The sequence below is a fragment of the Terrapene carolina genome, unplaced genomic scaffold (assembly GCF_002925995.2).
Source record: "Terrapene carolina triunguis isolate 2854851 unplaced genomic scaffold, T_m_triunguis-2.0 Scaffold147, whole genome shotgun sequence".
Taxonomy (NCBI): domain Eukaryota; kingdom Metazoa; phylum Chordata; order Testudines; family Emydidae; genus Terrapene; species Terrapene triunguis.
The window spans coordinates 6,317,959-6,335,033 of NW_020664498.1; the positions used below are offsets into that span (position 1 = coordinate 6,317,959).

A 17,075-nucleotide genomic window follows, 5' to 3' on the forward strand; every position below is an offset into this window, starting at 1 on the left:
GTGCAATTGTTCAACACTAAAAGCCACCACATTAACATGTGAGTTACTAAATAGAACAGTAATGGTAATCAATCATGTAATTTCAACGTGCTCAGTAAGGGGCACCTGTTTATGAGCAGATGAACAACTAAAGGCAAAGCAAAGAAGAAATTTCTAAGATTACAAAGATATAAGGTATAAATGCATTAACAGCAACAAGTTATGGTACTTCTCCTCCTCAATGCCTCCAACAGGAAACATTAAATTAACATGGGTACAGTACTGAAGAGCAAATTGAGAAAGACTAACTGGGAGAAATAAGGATAGTTACCGTATATACTCGTTCATAAGCCGAATTTTTACTTACACCAGTTGCTGTCCCAGCCCGTAAGGATAAGCAGCTGGTGCGCCGGGACACTTTGTTTACTTAGGTTTACCTCCGTGCCTGTGGATGCTCGAGGTAAACAAACCATCTCGGCCCACCATCGGCTTATTCTGATGGCCCGGGAGCCAAAGTTTGCTGACCCCTGAATTATAGGGTCGGCTTATGAATGGGTTATAAAAAATTTTCCATTTTTACTTATCCATCCTGGGGGAGGTCGGCTTATAAATGAACCGGCTTCTGATCGAGTATATACGGTAATTGGGACATGAGGAAAAATATGGCAACAGCATACAACACATTGGGAAAAGTTTATATTATTCTGTCTTCATGAGGAAGCAGAATCAATCATCAGAACTGAATTAAAATCCCACCTGGTTAACTGCAACTTGTAATAAAGACAAGCACTTCCTCCTTTCTCAATTTTTTGCCCATTGTCATTGGATAAGCAGAAAATTCCATGTCAATATATAACAGTGTTTACTGAATAACAGAGTTAAATAAAAAGTAAAACATCTGAATAAGATCCTCTTTTTCTGCTCTGTTCACCGTCTCTCTTCAATAGGCAGCCCTTTTTTCCCCAGGAGATATTAATAAAGATTTTATTATATTAAATTCCGAATGTTTGGAATGTTTTTCAAATATAAGTGTCTAAATTAGGCACCTAAATAAGTAAGTATCTCTGACTTTCAGAAGTGTGAGCACCTGCAGTTCACAACAGGAATTGTGGATGGTCATCTGACAATCAGACCTCCTATTTAGATGCCTAAATAATCCCAATAATGGTAGTGCATGTATTCAGCGTACTTGAAAAATCAGACCATTCAGGTGCCTAAATATAGACTTAGGTCATTCAAATTTGAAAATTTTAGCCACAATTTGTAAAAGTCATAAAAATACAGTCCCAAAAGAATGTACATATTGATAGAAGAAAACCACTAAGAAACAGAAGTCTTACATAATAAAATCAGAGTTCAGGATATGGCCCATTAATGGACTACAGAAACAAACAGAGGTTTGATGTTTAGATTTGGCAGAACTCTTCACTTTCTTTTGAAATTAAACAGGAACTTTGAGGAAGAGAATGGGCTGATAAGTGCTCCAGCATGAGCCCTGTCAGTGAACTGTAATTAGCCACCAGAAGTACAGCTGATCCAGAATGAAATGAGGATAAGAATCCGTAGGATACGGTGCCAATGGAAGAAACTGCTGTGTTGAATTAAGACTGGAGAGTGGAAGGGAGGGGTTTGAAGATACTCACCTGTAAAATATTATGAAAAATTGCTAAAATATGGAATTATTTCAAAGCTAAAAGAATTGATCATTCTTCAGTTTTCTTCTTTCTTTCCTTGACATCTTTTTCAGTTTTCCTAACTTTAGAGAATTGGTTCAACCTGGCCTACATCTTTCTTCAACCTATGGTTTTCAAGGTTCTCTTCTTTGGTAGTTTCTCTCCAATCTGTCTAGATGATCTTTTCACCAGATGGATAAAATGAATTTATTGTGTTCATATACGGTAACATAAATTCCCTCTCAGGGTTCTGCCATAGGTCCATTGTTTTTTTTGGGGGGGGGGGGGGGGGGACCTGTTCCCCCTCTATGAATTGATTAGATTTCAGGGCTGAGTTTCATCTGAATGCTGTTCTATTGAATGCTGCATTTGAAAAGGCATATGTATCTACTCTAGTAAGTATGTGTAGGGGACCACACAATATTTCAGTACTGTCCATCTTATAGGTCCTCTGAACCTATAAGATGGAATTGCTTGATATCCTCAGGACAAGGTTTTCATGCGTATATACTTCAGTAATAATATATTTGAATACTTATTGGCATTATGTCTTTTCTTTGGCCTATCGTAATCCAGTGTATGAACAGATTCTAAAGCTCCAAGGCCTTCTGTTCAATTCAATAGAATTGTATGGCATTTTTTATATTTAAGCTTTTGAGATGCCTCAGCTTTTTTGGAAGGAAATGGGCATTAAGATAGGATATTCAGGATCTCCTGATTCTGGTGAAAAAACAATGGAGTGTTTGGGCATAAAAGATAGCATAGGATACCGGTTAAGCTGTCTTTATGGATAACTGAAAAGAGAGAGAATGTGTTCTGTAAGCAAATGCTGCTATCTCAAAACCCTGGTAGAAACAACGTTATCTGAAAAATAGTCTTAATGGTTAAGAACTTTAAAGAGGTTCCTTCATAAAGTATTACAAAGAGTTTGCAACACTAGACTAAATGTTGAATGGATACTATGTTTAATAAAGTCAAAAGTTTTCTAGAGATCTTCAGAGGTACCTTGTATGGAGGATAAAGAAAGCTCTCAATAAGTCATTCCGTAAGAGTTCTAATATATACAACTGTTGACCAAACAATGTCAGGTGGGAACTGGACAATTTTAGACTCTCTTTAAAAGGCTATCTAGTTTTTCCAGGAAGTAGGGAGGGAATTAATTTTGACACATGAAAAACATTTCCTATTTTCAGAAATTTATTTCTCACATCAAGAGCAGCAAATTCCAAAAGTACAAATGAAATTTTACTGGCCTATCCAGAAATAATGTGTCTCTCAAAATATTGAATCGTTTCAGTTTACCACTATTACAGCCCAGTCAGAAATGAACGATCTAGTCCAAGTGGTCACAATGAGTCATCAAAGTTTGAGCTCAAATTCTGTGTCTCAGTCCCAATGACAGCAGAAGATAGAAGATTTTCAAGAGACAATTAATGGCAGGGATCCAGAAGAAATGCCAAGAGATGAACCTTGTCAAGTACTGGGATGTTGCAACCATCAACAAAAAAGGATGGGGTTATAACTCCATTTTACAGTATAGCATCCAAGTTACTGGCTTGAGTGTGGCAGTACTGCACCTTTGTAGCAGTCATACGCAGTGGAGAACTGGACTGAGGGAAGAATGCAACAAAGAGAGAGGAGAAAATGACGATTGGCCTCTTCTTGTCAGAATATTCCCGGGTCCCACTATCAACCTGGTGTTCCATGAATCTGACCTTCATTTTCAAATATCCAATATAATTTCCCAGCTCTTCACAGTTGTTTATTTTTCCATTGAAATCTATTCATATCTTCAGTTTTATTCTCAGTTTTGCAAGCTTATTCCCTAACTTTCAGGAATTCCTCTTTAATATAAGCCCAAATCTGTATGGTAAATCAACTCCTCAATGGGTGATTGAGGTAAGGGCTTTAACACAGAAGATGAGCTTCTAAAAACAAAATGAAGTGTAGAGTGGACTTCTATACAACAAAATCCCATTTTTCCCCTTATGTGACCTTCCCAACTTTCCCTGTACTATTTTAACTGAGAATAATTATTCCAAATCACACATTAAAAGATTCAGTGATAATTATATACAAGTATAAAATATAGAAAAGATACAGCTTAGTGCAGTATGTCTTTGGCTAACATTTGTCATTCTTCTTCATTTAACAATAGTCAACTCTTGCTGCAATTTTTAGTCTTATAGCATTTAGCCCCAAGTCTGGCATTCAGAACAGACTACAGTATAATCATCTGAAATTTAAAACACAGTCCATTTTTAAAAGTATAAATTAAAAATGAGCAGGCTATTGAAGAAATACACATTCTTGAAATATATCTCAAATATGCAGCAGAAGCAATGGGATGTCTTTCCTTTGTATAATCTTCTCAGTGTAAGTATTTGTTTGACAGCTACAAAGGGGCAGCCTTGACCATACACAAGAATCAATAACAACCATGTAAAGCCTACAGCAGTGCACACTAACAGGCTGTAGGAGACATTAACACTAGCTGAAAGAAATAACTATTTTCAATGGACATGTTCCTCCTGGATAATCAATTTTTTACACCTCTTACCAGCTGTTCCCAAATAGCTCAGGTTGCGGAATGACAGCAGCTGTCATACAGAAAGCATATATTATATGCATATTATGTGTTTTTAATCTATCATAGATGTTTTATACATTTGCTAATTGTCATTGGTCACATCAACAAAGAAAGATGAAAAATTCACCACTTATATTTAGGCAGAATGTTAACTACACAAATACATTAATATGGTTTGATTAATTCTGAAATTTAAAAAACAAACAAACAAGAAATAATATTTATTCTGAAAACTAATTGTGAACCTACTATTTTTCATTTTTCCCCAAAGCTTGGTACCAGAAGTAAAATTTAGTGACTAAAATCATAGCTTGCCCCCTCTGCCCATATTCAAGAGACTTGTCATGATCATTGTTTCTGAAATATTAAGTTATAAGGTGCAATGGTAATTACTATGGAATAAATAACAATTAAGATGGTTCACACAAATAAACTCAAACTGTTTGCAGTGAATAATTAGGCTAATATTGTTTATCTACATAATCTATGCATCCTTCACAACAATTTGCCAGGAAACGTGAAATCACTTTCTTATGTCTTCCTGTGCTCATTTTAAGAATGCATATAACTAAAGGTACATACAAGATGTAAACTTCAAGGTAAACAAATCTGACCATGTTACAACAGAAGCAGACATTTTCTTTCTCAACATTCACAAAAGTTATCCTGCATCATATGCAAAATGGACACTGTAGTAGTTCAGTGTTACAGAAATTGAGTGCAGTAACCCACAAACATTTCACAACTTTAAAAAAAGCCAAACTTACTGCTATGTAATAAACTTTGGCCTTTTCCACCAGTTTCCAGTTCTTCTCCAGATCAAGATGTTTTTCCTTATTGTAACAATTGGCAGCAGCAAGGTGAGCTACAAGAGACCTAAAATGACCAAAGAAACAGATATTAGTTAGACACTTTTTCTTAACACTAGTACTGTTCTTCCCATCAGATACAAAGATTCTTTAAAAATACTTATATCTGAGGGTGTGAATGCTACCATAATGTAAAACAATTAAATAGTCCATGTAAAATATATGTACATAACATGTATAATTATATACGGAGAGAAAAATCATACAAATGTGAGAAACATTTTTTAAAATCCACATTTACGGAGAAACCTATAAATGTATGTCATATACATACACAATCATTAATATGCAATTCCACTATGAAAAGATTTAACACAACCACTCCGGGGTAAAAAGACTTGCCCACGAACACACTGTACACATGGGGAGAGTTCTGGTCCATAGTTCCCTGCTCTAAGCACTAGACCCTTCTGCATATTTTAAAATAAAAATTGTTGTAAAGGGGAGAAAAAGCAAAACTTCCTTTCTGTGGAAAAGAGAAATAAAAAACAGTGCATGCAGGGTTATTTTTTTCTATCAAAGATTTATGATACTAGGGACCACCTCTACTAATATGAATTAATTTGACATGAAATGACCCAAAACTCCAAAAACTACAGGGCAATAGGAGAAAGAATTGAGGCGAATATATTCTGCCAGATCATCATTCACTGAAGCAGAGGTATAATTTAAAAGGATAAGGAAGCATAAATAACCTTTTCCTCCACCTTTTAGTGGATTTGATTCAACCAAACTCTTGAAAATAGTTCTTGGATAAATAAGCTGAAAAGTCAAATTCACTTCTGTCTGCAGCTGAATAAACTATTAGTAGCACTGTGAGAAAGCAATTGCATGAAGGAAGAATGAAAAAACGGCTCTTAAGAATACATTTAAACATGGTTTTTGAATTTTTGTGAGGATAAAAGGAGCAAGATTAACTGATCTTGAAAGAGCAATGCTTTATTTATCCGCAGAACAGAGGGCAGGAGTAACACAAGAACACAAGCTTCCTCACATTCCCCTCCCCACTTTGCAAACCATGACCTGGTGGGATCACTTCCGGGGGGGGGGGGCTGAAACTCACTTTCTCGGTCCACTCAATCATTGGTCTATCTGCAGATACTGCCAGTTATTGCTAATTATGATTTTTGTGTGTGTGGATCTGTCTAGCCTGTGTAACACTGTAAGCCTGTGTTTGACCCTGGGCTCCAGGCTAACCCCCACTGTGTCTACACTCCAATGGTGCTAACCCGGGGTTCGGACCCAGGGTCCCAGGACCCTGCAGGGCTAAAGAGTCCACGTTTGAGACAAGCTGGGACCCAGAGGTGAGCCCTATTGCTTTGCAGCGAAGATGCAGCTCCACTTGACTCAGGTCCCAGGCAAGATTGCCAACTTTCTATTTGCAGAAAACCAACAGCTTTGCCCTGCCCTCTGCCCCATCCCTTTCCCGAGGTCCCGCCCACTGCTCACTCCATCCACCCTCTGTGACTCACTCTCCCACACCCTCGCTCACGTGCTCATTTTAACTGGGCTGGGGCAGAGGGCTGGGGTGCGAGAAGGGGTAAGGGCTCCAGCTGGGGCTTGAGATGACAGGTTTGGGGTACAGGAGGGGGCTCCCAGATGGGGGGGGAAGTCTTTCAGGGTGCAGGAGGCGGTTCCGGGCTGGGGCAGAGGGCTCTCGCTGGGGATGCAGGCTCTGAGGTGGAGCTGGAGATGAGAAGTTTGGGGTGCAGAAGGGGGCACCTGGCTGGGGCCAAGGGGTTTGGACTGCACGAGGGGGCTCAGGGCTGGGACAGAGGGTTGGGGCATGGGAGGGGGTGAGGGGTGCGGGCTCCAGGCAGCGCTCACCTCAGGTGGCTCCTGGAAGCTGCCGGCATCTCCCTCTGGTTCCTAGGTGGATGGAGGCGTGGCCAGGTAGCTCCTGGTGTTGTCCCTGCCTGCAGGCGCCGCCCCCACAGCTCCCATTGGCCATGGTTCCCAGCCAATGGGAGCTGCGGAGCTGGTGCTTGGGCAGCGAGCGGAGCCATCGGGGCTGCCCCTATGCCTAGGAGCCAGAGAGAGAGATGCCAGCAGCTTCCTGGGAGCCATGCAGACAGCCTGCCTGCCCTGCTGTGGGTGGCCAACCAGACTTTTAATGGCCCAGTCAGCGGTGCTGACTGGAGCCGCCAGGGTCCCTTTTTGACCTTGCATTCCAGTCGAAAACCAGATGTCTGGCAACCCTAGTCCCAGGCGTCATCCAGAAGTATTCTACAATTCTATGGGAAGAACTTCCTTAGTACTCTCTATCCCAACAATCTGCAATCAATTTTATCCCCTTTGCAAACAGCAATCCACATCCCCCCTTTGCAAAGAGCAGCAGCTCAACTCAGATCAGCGTTAACCAATTCTTTTCTGATCAGCAATCTGCAAGCATACTATCAGAGAGCATTCTGGGTTTCCAAGGGCAAGTGAACCAATCAAGCCTTTTGCAAAGCAAGCGGCTTCTTGATAATGTGCAGGGCGAGCAGTAAAGTTTCCCAAAGTGCGCCATGGTCCTAGGCCTAGAGCGGCCACATATTGGGGTTGTGGGGGGCGCTAGGGACTCTGAGAAAAGGTTACTTTGTTCAGCAGACTCCACTGAAGCTAACTAATGCCACTGAATACAAATTTAACAGTTTCAGAAAAATATATCAGTTGCTATTCCAGATGATCAAATCTAGACATTCTTCTGCCTACTTATTCATAAAAGCATGAACTAGGTTGAACTGATCTCTATCCTGTAAAATTATAGCATAAGATAGATAATTGTGATGCTGGCAGACCAGGTGCCAACTCTTGCCAAGGCTTCAGGCCTCAGCCAAGCACTGACAAATTTGTTGCTAGAAACCAATCTGTTTCACCTGTATGTTAGGATGATTAAGATGGTTATTGAACTTACAACGTGTTTAGTTTTAGACTATATGAAATGCTTGTAAATTGCTGTATGCATTAATATCACTTATTTCTTTATCACATGCTATAAGATAATATTTAATTTTTTACTTTATTACTGTAAAAAGGGATCATCTCTTGCTCATCAAGAAGGCCTATCAAAACTAAATGGGCCTTTGTGAGACATCACATATTTGTTAACTGTCCCTTCACTCCCATGAAGAGGCTATGTGCAAAAGAGCTCGTCCCATCAGCTTGAATTCTGGAAGAAGGAAATAAAAGTAGCTGACAATAATATTTTTGATCTCTTTTGCTGTTTGGACTCTCATGTGGCTGGAGCTACCAAACACAAGCAGGCATCCCTAGGGTCAAGCTGGGTTAGCTCTAAAAAACATTCAGAGCTGACATTACTACAGTTCTGTCATCTTTTAAAACCACTGACTGTAACTCGTGTGTGTATATATGTGTGCCTACTTTAACCTTGTAATAACTCATTTCTTTTTCCTAGTTAATAAATCTTTAATTAGTTTATTATAGGATTGTCTACAAGCATTATTTTTAGCAAGAGGTCTAAGGTACAAATTGACCTGAGGTAAGTAACTGGTCTCTTGGGACTGGAAGGAACCTGAATCTTTTGTGATCTTTGGTATATAGCAATCATCACTAAGTCCAGCTTGCCTGGGTGGCAAGATAGACTGGAATGCCCAGGGGAACTGTCTGTGACTCCATAGGAAGACTGTTATAGTGCTTTAGGAGTTCACAATTGTTACTGGGTTGGTGAAATCTAATTATAGACCATACAATGGGTATGGGGTCTCTGCCCTGCTTCTTGACAGTCTGCCCTGAGGTTGGCACTCATGGTCGTGAGTCACTCCAGAAAGCATGACAGACATCTCAAGTCTTCAGCAACCGTCATTAAAAATCAGCATGTGTCAACAACAGTAAAGAGGAAACCTTTTTGTGCAGAGAAAATAAAAAGGAACATGCTCAGAATGAGCTACTGTATCTTCATTCTTTTCTTCAAAACTCTTCGTTTTTATTGGTTGTATTGCAGTAGCATCCAAAATGCTCCAATCAGGATGAGAGTCCAATAGCACAATGTTTTGTACAACAAAACCAGAATTTATGGTCCCTGTCATGAGGCACTTACTATTTAATTAAGACAAGATGAGACAAATGAGCGTGTCATGAGTGTGAAACTTCAATGATATGCAGATTAGTTAAAAATAACAAATAAAGATCTCAAATACAAATAAAACATATAGCAATGGATAGTTCAATGTTATGCTTATTCTAATTGTTCAGTCACAATTTCAGGACATCATTCATTGTCTCACTCACCTCTGTTGAGTTACAGTTCTCATATTAACTTGTGAACATCAGAGACAAAAAAAATCTCACTTTTCATCCTTCCATATAGTGACAGCACTGGACTGATTAACTAGTATCTACCCTCTTTAAATACACTAATTACATTAATATTTTTCATCACTCATAGTGATGTGCCAATCAACTTTCATCTACAATTAACAGACGAACTTTGAGATTATCTACTGCCTTCCAAGGTTTTCCTGTACACAGTCCTTTGTCTAGAACAACAGAGTTTAAGGCTCAATAACAAGAAGCTACTGTCGATTATTATACTAACACCCTTCCATTATCATGCACCCTATATACTCAGAACATGAAACAAAAATAGAAGAGCCAGCCTGCCTCAACTTTCCAAATAAATGATGTTGTTAATACTGCATCTTTATTGTGTATTACATTTTCAAGGTCAAATATTGCAAATATATTCCAAATCAAAAGGTAGACTTCTATTTTATCTGCACTCATATCATTCAAGAACAAGAAAAACTTCTTCGGAAAGACATCTGACCTGTTGTCACCAGTGATGCAGGCAGCACAAGTTCCTGTTGGCTCGTCACTCTGCTCATAGTAATGAGCATCCACGTGAGCTTCCTCAGTTTTCTTCTTCAGGATTGCACCAAATTTGTCTGTTCCAATGCACCCGAAGAAAGTTGCTGCCTTGTAAGGGGTCTCGATCATCCACTGCCGATGGAAAGAAAAAAATACAAATAACTGAGAATGCTTGATATATATTTTTTCACCTCTTTTCTCTCTCAACTTTTCTAAGACATGGCACATGCTCTGTGCCATAGGTTTTTAAAAAAGTTTTAGATACATTAACTCAGAAAAGGTTAATAAAGGATTCACATAGAATAATGTTGAAGGTTTAATAGTTCAAAATTAAAGTAAAACTCATGAGTCCTTCTGATACTGTATTCAAATATAATGACGTACTGTACAAAAAAAAAATCACTTGCCTGTCAGATAAGATACATCAGTAAATCTGTGTTCCCTCAAAAGAACTAAGAGGGATTTTGTGTGTTTATTTTAAAAACGGTAATTGCAAAACAGAAGAAAACAAAACACAGACAAACAGAAGAGCAAAACAGAGGAAGACAGTACATTTGAAAAAAATAGAAAGAAAGTCTACAATGTTCACAACATAGATTTTAAAAATGCGACTAGCATTGAAAATAACACTTTGTATTTAACAGTTATATGCAAAATAAGGGAATTATCCTAGCCACACTGGTAAATGATATGTAAAAATCTCTGTCCTGAACTTTACTCAGAGCAATTCTGCAAATTGATTTTTAAATAAAGAGTATAGCTGTGTAGTGCTGCTAAACCATTGGGTTATTTCATAAAGCTTCTCTTTACAAAAGAAGGACAGATATAATATCAATCAACTGTAACTGATTCTGTGTTGTGTGCTAAAATGGGAAAAATAAAATTCAACCACAAGATAAAACTGGTAGTGACCTAAAAAAATAATCAATGTCATGAAGAAACAGTACAAAACTCTACCCTGGCAGTCACGAGTCAACCAACTGAAGTCATTATAATTCCCCCTACTTAAAATCAGGAAGCTTATCCACTCAATCTACAGAATGAATTAAAGGCAACATGAATTTACTGCATGCTAAAACCCCACTTATAATTGTTTCCTAATCGAGATCTAAATAAATGATAATGTCTCCATTACAAATCAGCATTAGTGGAATCTGTGGGTTGTAGAAAGTTCAAGTAACTGAGCTGGAAATACATTCTTAGTCATGTCCCCATTATTATTCAGTTCCAGAGGAAAAAAGGGCTTTATTCACACACAAAAAGGCTTCACTAATTAGGAAAAAGTGGACAAAACTGAAAATGTGATATCTTTATTGGAGCAACAGAAGTTTTTCACACACAAAAACTCATATTTGATGAGCTATGCAGACCTATTTGTTGTTATTCTAAATTAATAAAGAAAGTAACTGAATCTCTATTTTTATGTATTTTTATGTAGGAATTTTTATGTAAGAGATTGAAGTGTTACAGAGAATACTTTATAAAACCAATAGTTGAACTCTTTCTACTGTCTTTGAAGGCAAGGAGAAGCAGAACAGATTATTTTATAAGATTAAGAATGCTATACACTCCTTTATGGAATGCAGGGAACGAGTTTCAATGTTGATAAGAGGAGACAGGTTCAAATTTTGTGTTCTCTGCGAAAAAGTGTGACTTACTCTCACAGATTACTAGAATTTGCAGGGTATACTATGGACAGCACTTAAAACATCAGCTCTACATGAACCCTGCCAATTCCTCAAAAATCCCTGTGGAATTTCACAAACTGCCCCCTGGGGATCTAACACATTTTAGCAAACGACATATCTGTTTTTTCATCCTTATATACCATCTGATCAAAATCGGAGCATCAATAACACTTCATGTACTATATCATAGATCTTTATGAAGAAGTTTTTATGCTACAATGCCACAATTTTGACTGTGTGTAGCAGCTCAACTGAGTTTAAACATGCAACTTGCCATCAAATATTCAAGTCAAGGCCGGCCTTGGCAGGCAGGTGATCAGAGTGGTCGCACCGAGGACCAATTTCCAAGGATGTCAAATCAGTATTAGGGGGAGCTGCATCATTCTCTCTCACTCCTGGTAGATCTGTTTGGGAGGGGGTCAAAAATGTTTTCCGGACTGGGTGGCTGAACACTTAGGTCCTGCATGGATTCAAGTCTACACCAGTCTTATTTTCAGTTTAAGTATAGGTGTCCTGATGTATCAGAAATAAAGGTTACTCACTGAAGCGCTTTGAGATGAGCCTCTGTGCATTCCTGTTACTGAGAGATGTGCCCATGATACAGCAGACAGAGATTCTTCAGGTACCACTGCTGAGGTGCCTGCGCACACCTCTGAACATTCCAGATGCATGCGTATGAAAAGGGAGTGGAGCATGCTCACTGCCTCAGTTCCTTCCACCTGAACTTCAAAGCCTGGCACAGCAACAGAACTCTGAGGAAGAGGGGACAGCGGACTGGCAGTGTGACTGTGCAGAGGCTTGTCCAAAAAACTCTAAATACTGAAAGGTTTCTTCTTTGAGTGACCTTTGCACATTTCCACTTTGGGGAGTTCAACTAGTAGTGATATTCCTCCCCAAAATGGTGGGTTGAGGAGTGCTAGTTAAATAAGGATTGCAATATTACTTTGCCTTTGTGTCAGATTTTACACAAGTTGAAAGAGTAAATCTTAGTAAACCTATGTACTGAGTGCCATGTCATAGGTCTGCCAAGAATATGTCTATGGCATACAATTAAGGTGATCTTGTCCCTATTGGAATGAGCCAGCATAAGAACACTGCTAAATTATAATATCCTTCCAATGTAAAGCTAGATGCATTTGGATGGGTGCTGGGCAGTGATGACATTTCCCTAATAGTTATCCCTATAGGCCAGTAGTTCTAAACCTGTGGTTCTGAGCCTGTGGGCCACTTGCAACCCAATCAGCACACAGCTGGGGCCCATGTGACATTTTCAGGGACATACAAGAAGTATATATATTGTGTGGATGCGGCCCACATAAACACATAGAGAGCTGCATATGTGGCTCACACTGGTAAATAGGTTGAGACCACTACTATAGGCAATGAAAAACATGGGTGATTTTCTGGATTCTTTGAATCTACTGAAATAGATTATTCACATTTAATTAATGTAACTGAGCTTTCTTTCAATGGGAAGTGGTCTTGGAAAGAATGCTGACAGATTTATTGCCGGAGTCTCATAATAATCATTTAGCACTTTGGGAAAGATGAGGGTGAAGGAAAATTTCATCCTCATGAAATACTGTAAAATGAAGGTCAGCCATAAGAGCCTGAAGCTCACTGACCCTTCCTGCAAATGTTATGACAATAAAGAATGCGGTTTTCACAGAGAAATTAAATAGAAAGTAATTGTCCATTGGTTTCAAAGAGGGCTTCAATAACCCTATGAGGTCCCAAGTTGGTGTTGGGTCTTTCACTGTAGAGTGACTGAACACACTCTTGCTGTCTTCTTCTAGATCAGGGGTCCCCAAACTTTTCACGGTCGTGCCCCCCCTGTCCATGCCACCCCCATTCCAGGAACCAGGCCGCGGCTGGGGTGGGAGATTGGAGTAAGGGGCCGAGGCTGTGGCTGCAGCTGGGGGCGGGTCTGGGGCCAGGAACGAAGCTGTGGCCAGGGGTGAGAGCAGAGCTGCAGCTGGGGATGGAAGCAGAAGCTGTGGCCGGGGTCCAAGGCTTTGTTCAGGGGGACGCTTTGGGGCCAAAGCAATTCTGGTGGCGCTCCCTCCCCGGGTCCCACTGCGCCCCCCTGAACATTCATCCATGCCCCATAGTTTGGGGTCTTTCGCTGGACATCCCCACTGTGGAAAATCCAGTCTAGTATTGACCATTTCACAGACCACTTATTTGGTTTTGAAGATTTTGGTTGAGCTGGCACATAAGGGTACTGTCTCTTCCTGCAAGATGGAAAACTACCTGCTAAACATGATAAATACAGTTCCTAATGAACTACTGCCACTTTGCAGAATTGCTTGGAATCAACTCCCTCATTGCTTAGTACATATGATCACAGACTATGTGATCTTCTTGAATCTTGAGGAAGAAGGATCAAGGGCCCCTCTGTCTAGTAGAGATGTAAAATGTTAACCGATTAAATGGTAAGCATTAGTCTTACTGGTTAACCCGCCTTAAACGTTAACTCCCGCGCCAGCTGGATCGGACCCAGCCAGCACCACCGCCGGTCGGATCGGGCCCAGCCACTTAATCAGTTAACCGTTTAAACAAAATATTTTTAATCGTTTTAACGGTTAGCTTTTTAAATGCTATTTACATTCCTACTCACTACCCACTGCTCCAAGATGTTTATGTGTAACTTTCCCAAACATCTTTGGATCCTGTGCCCTTTATTATTCCCCTAAATTCCATAGAGAGTTCTTCTATTGCTCCCAACTGCGGGAAGGACTGCACTTTGTCTTTCACCACTGTCTTGTAAGAAGGAACCTTGAAAACATATGGAGAAGTGTCACAGAGTCAAATTAGATTACACAGTCTTTTCTGAATGACCTCTAGAGCTCAATGACCCATAGTAATTCCTCTTCATGCCACGTGTAACAGACTATTATTCTCTAAAAGTAGGGAAAAGGGAAACAAAGTTGTGTTTAAGAATGGTTTGTGGCTCTCAAATATCCCATATGGCCTGAATTCTCCAGAATAAGGATGCTGGGTTGAAAGATGAACCAGATCATCTCTCTTTAGGCTTCATTTGAAAGGCTTTCCTCTGCTGTTGTTGGTATGGCCACCTGAGAGGAGGGTACAAACAGCACAGGCTACTACTGTCTGATACTGGTAAGCAGTGCCTCCATTTCTGAGGCAAAGAAAAACCCAGAGATTGAGCAATTGAACTGGTTTTCCTCAGCTTCTCCATTGTGAAGAGACCTTTGCCAGCAGAAGGAAGGTCTTCTGCTCTTGGGTCTCAGCAGATAATCTTAAAGACTTTACATAGGAATGTCATCTTGAGGAGAAAGCTGAAGAGACAGATCTAGAAACTGAGCCTAAATAGTCAACTGGTGCTTTCAGACTGCACCAACAGCTCTTCAGAGTTACAGCATTAGCAAGTTTACGGTAATCCTCAGACAGTTTCTGAGCAAATAGCCATCTTGTCCCTTAAACGGTATTGGTATCTGGGAAATATTAATATTGGCTATCCTGGTGACCAAAGAGGCTGATAAATATATCTTTTTGTCAATGCAATCCATCTTTTGATCTTTATCAACCAGTGCAGACTGAGCTCTTGAATCTTTCTGAAGCTGCAGCTACTAGCATACATACATATTAAAGCTGAAGAGAGAGGCTGGAAAGTCTCCTCATGCTAGCAACATTACCATGAAGCATCTAAAGCCTTCTCCTTAGTGCAATGTTCCTTCTAAGCAGAAGGAGTTTTCAGCGCTGCACTTTTGAATCTTGGGTTCTTAGAAACTGATGTACTCGGATAGGAAATATTGTATCCCTGCGCTCTGAAGTAACTTCCAAATTAGTAAATGGAATCTTAGTCACTAAATCCAACATGATTTTCTTTGCTCCAAATCCAGAAATAGGGGTCAATAGGGATCCTGGAGCTGATTTCTTAGAGCCTGCTTGGAACAGGAGACTGTTTCTTAGGGCCTTGCACAAAACCCAAAGATCCTACTGGGTTAAAACCTGCAGACTTGGCTGCTAGGACCTCTGAATGAAAGAAGGGCTGAAAAGGATTCTCTCTCTCCTTCCTAGTCCATGGGTTGAGGGACACAGAAAATACTGAGATGGGAAATGTGTATCACAAAGACATGTGAGGCCCTGAACGTAGGAATCTGAAGCATGGAATGCCTTTGGAAGCATGCTGTTTGAACCCTGACCTCTTTACTGTGTAATCTGCCATATCTGATCCTGACAGAACTGCAAATCACACCTGTGAGCACAGAGAGCTTGACAACCATAAAACTAGCTAATATATTACCTGTTTACTAAAACTTAACATTAACTATCTTAACCACCACTTACAATTTTTTAATAAATCAACAGAAAGACTGACAAAGGTCAATGGACACAGGCTAGAAGTTTCAGGTCTGTCCACAATTGCATGTGAAAAGAATTGCGGAAGAGGTTAGAGCGCCCCTTCTCCTCTTATAACCTCATCAGCAAAATATTCAGACCAAAGGAGTCCCAAAAGGCACCACTTTCAGACTGTTTCACCAGCCTGCTGCACCCTGGGCATCTCTCTCAATAGTGAGAATATGGAGAGTCCATTTGAAAATAATTTGTTATGACCACTTTAAATGGAAGGATATAGGAAGGAGGTTAATCACAACTCAGCTTAGAAGACCATTAATGTAAGGAAAAAATGGAAGTAAAACCTAAACCATTATATGAACCTGGCAAAAATATATGCATACATTGAATACACTTCGTATAAAAGAAAAATACTGATATCATTATTCTAAATGACTTAACTCACTTATATTTCTTGTCAGTGATGCGAGAGTACATCTGAAACACAATCCGAAGTCAACATTTGGTTAATATTGTACCTTTTTTCAGATCTTTATTTAGAAAGCATTGTTTCAAGAAGCCACAATATACAATACTGAGTCCCAGCAAATAGGAGAGACTGCAAGTTTTGTGCCATCCAAAAAACTGCACATTGTACTATGTTTTTGCTTGCTACCTTTACACTAAACTACATTCCTAGACTATTATGGCCTCACCTCACGTGATGGTCAGTATGAAGAAAAATCTCAAAGAAAAAACAGAGACTTGTCTTTGTTTGCATACACAAGCCTGAGAAACAGAGTACAATGTACTGTACAGTAATTGCTGCACCATTAATTTAAGCTGCCAAATCTTGCACAAGGAAGCAATATTGTTAAAATGTCTAACACCACCTTCAAGCAACTTCCAGTCAAATGAGTTAATAGTGATAACTGCTCTTGAGGTGAAAAGAATAGTTAAAGCCATGCATCTGAGACCAATACCTACAACTTCTTCACCAAAAGTCCACTAGAGATACGTCATTCTAGATTTATTTAAAACACAAAACCTCCTAACAAGAAATCCACAATACCAAGTACTGTTAAGTGTTACTGATACATTAACCATTTTTCATTCTATCCCCCTTACTGTCTGCCTATGACCTGTTGTCCATTGATTGTGTTTT

The 17,075-nt window shown here is 39.6% G+C and overlaps 1 protein-coding gene across 2 annotated transcripts in view; it reads right to left on the minus strand.

The window, feature by feature from the left end:
• The window catches only part of LOC113406877 (adenosine kinase), a 579,784-nt gene that overhangs the window by 253,606 nt on the left and 309,103 nt on the right, over nt 1-17,075 (minus strand). For both annotated transcript variants that reach the window (XM_026653709.1, XM_026653710.1), the window contains exons 5-6: nt 9,880-10,052; nt 5,010-5,118 (exon numbers count right to left, since the gene is read on the minus strand). In XM_026653709.1, the coding sequence (XP_026509494.1) occupies nt 5,010-5,118; nt 9,880-10,052 (282 nt within the window). The remainder of the gene's footprint in view (nt 1-5,009; nt 5,119-9,879; nt 10,053-17,075) is intronic.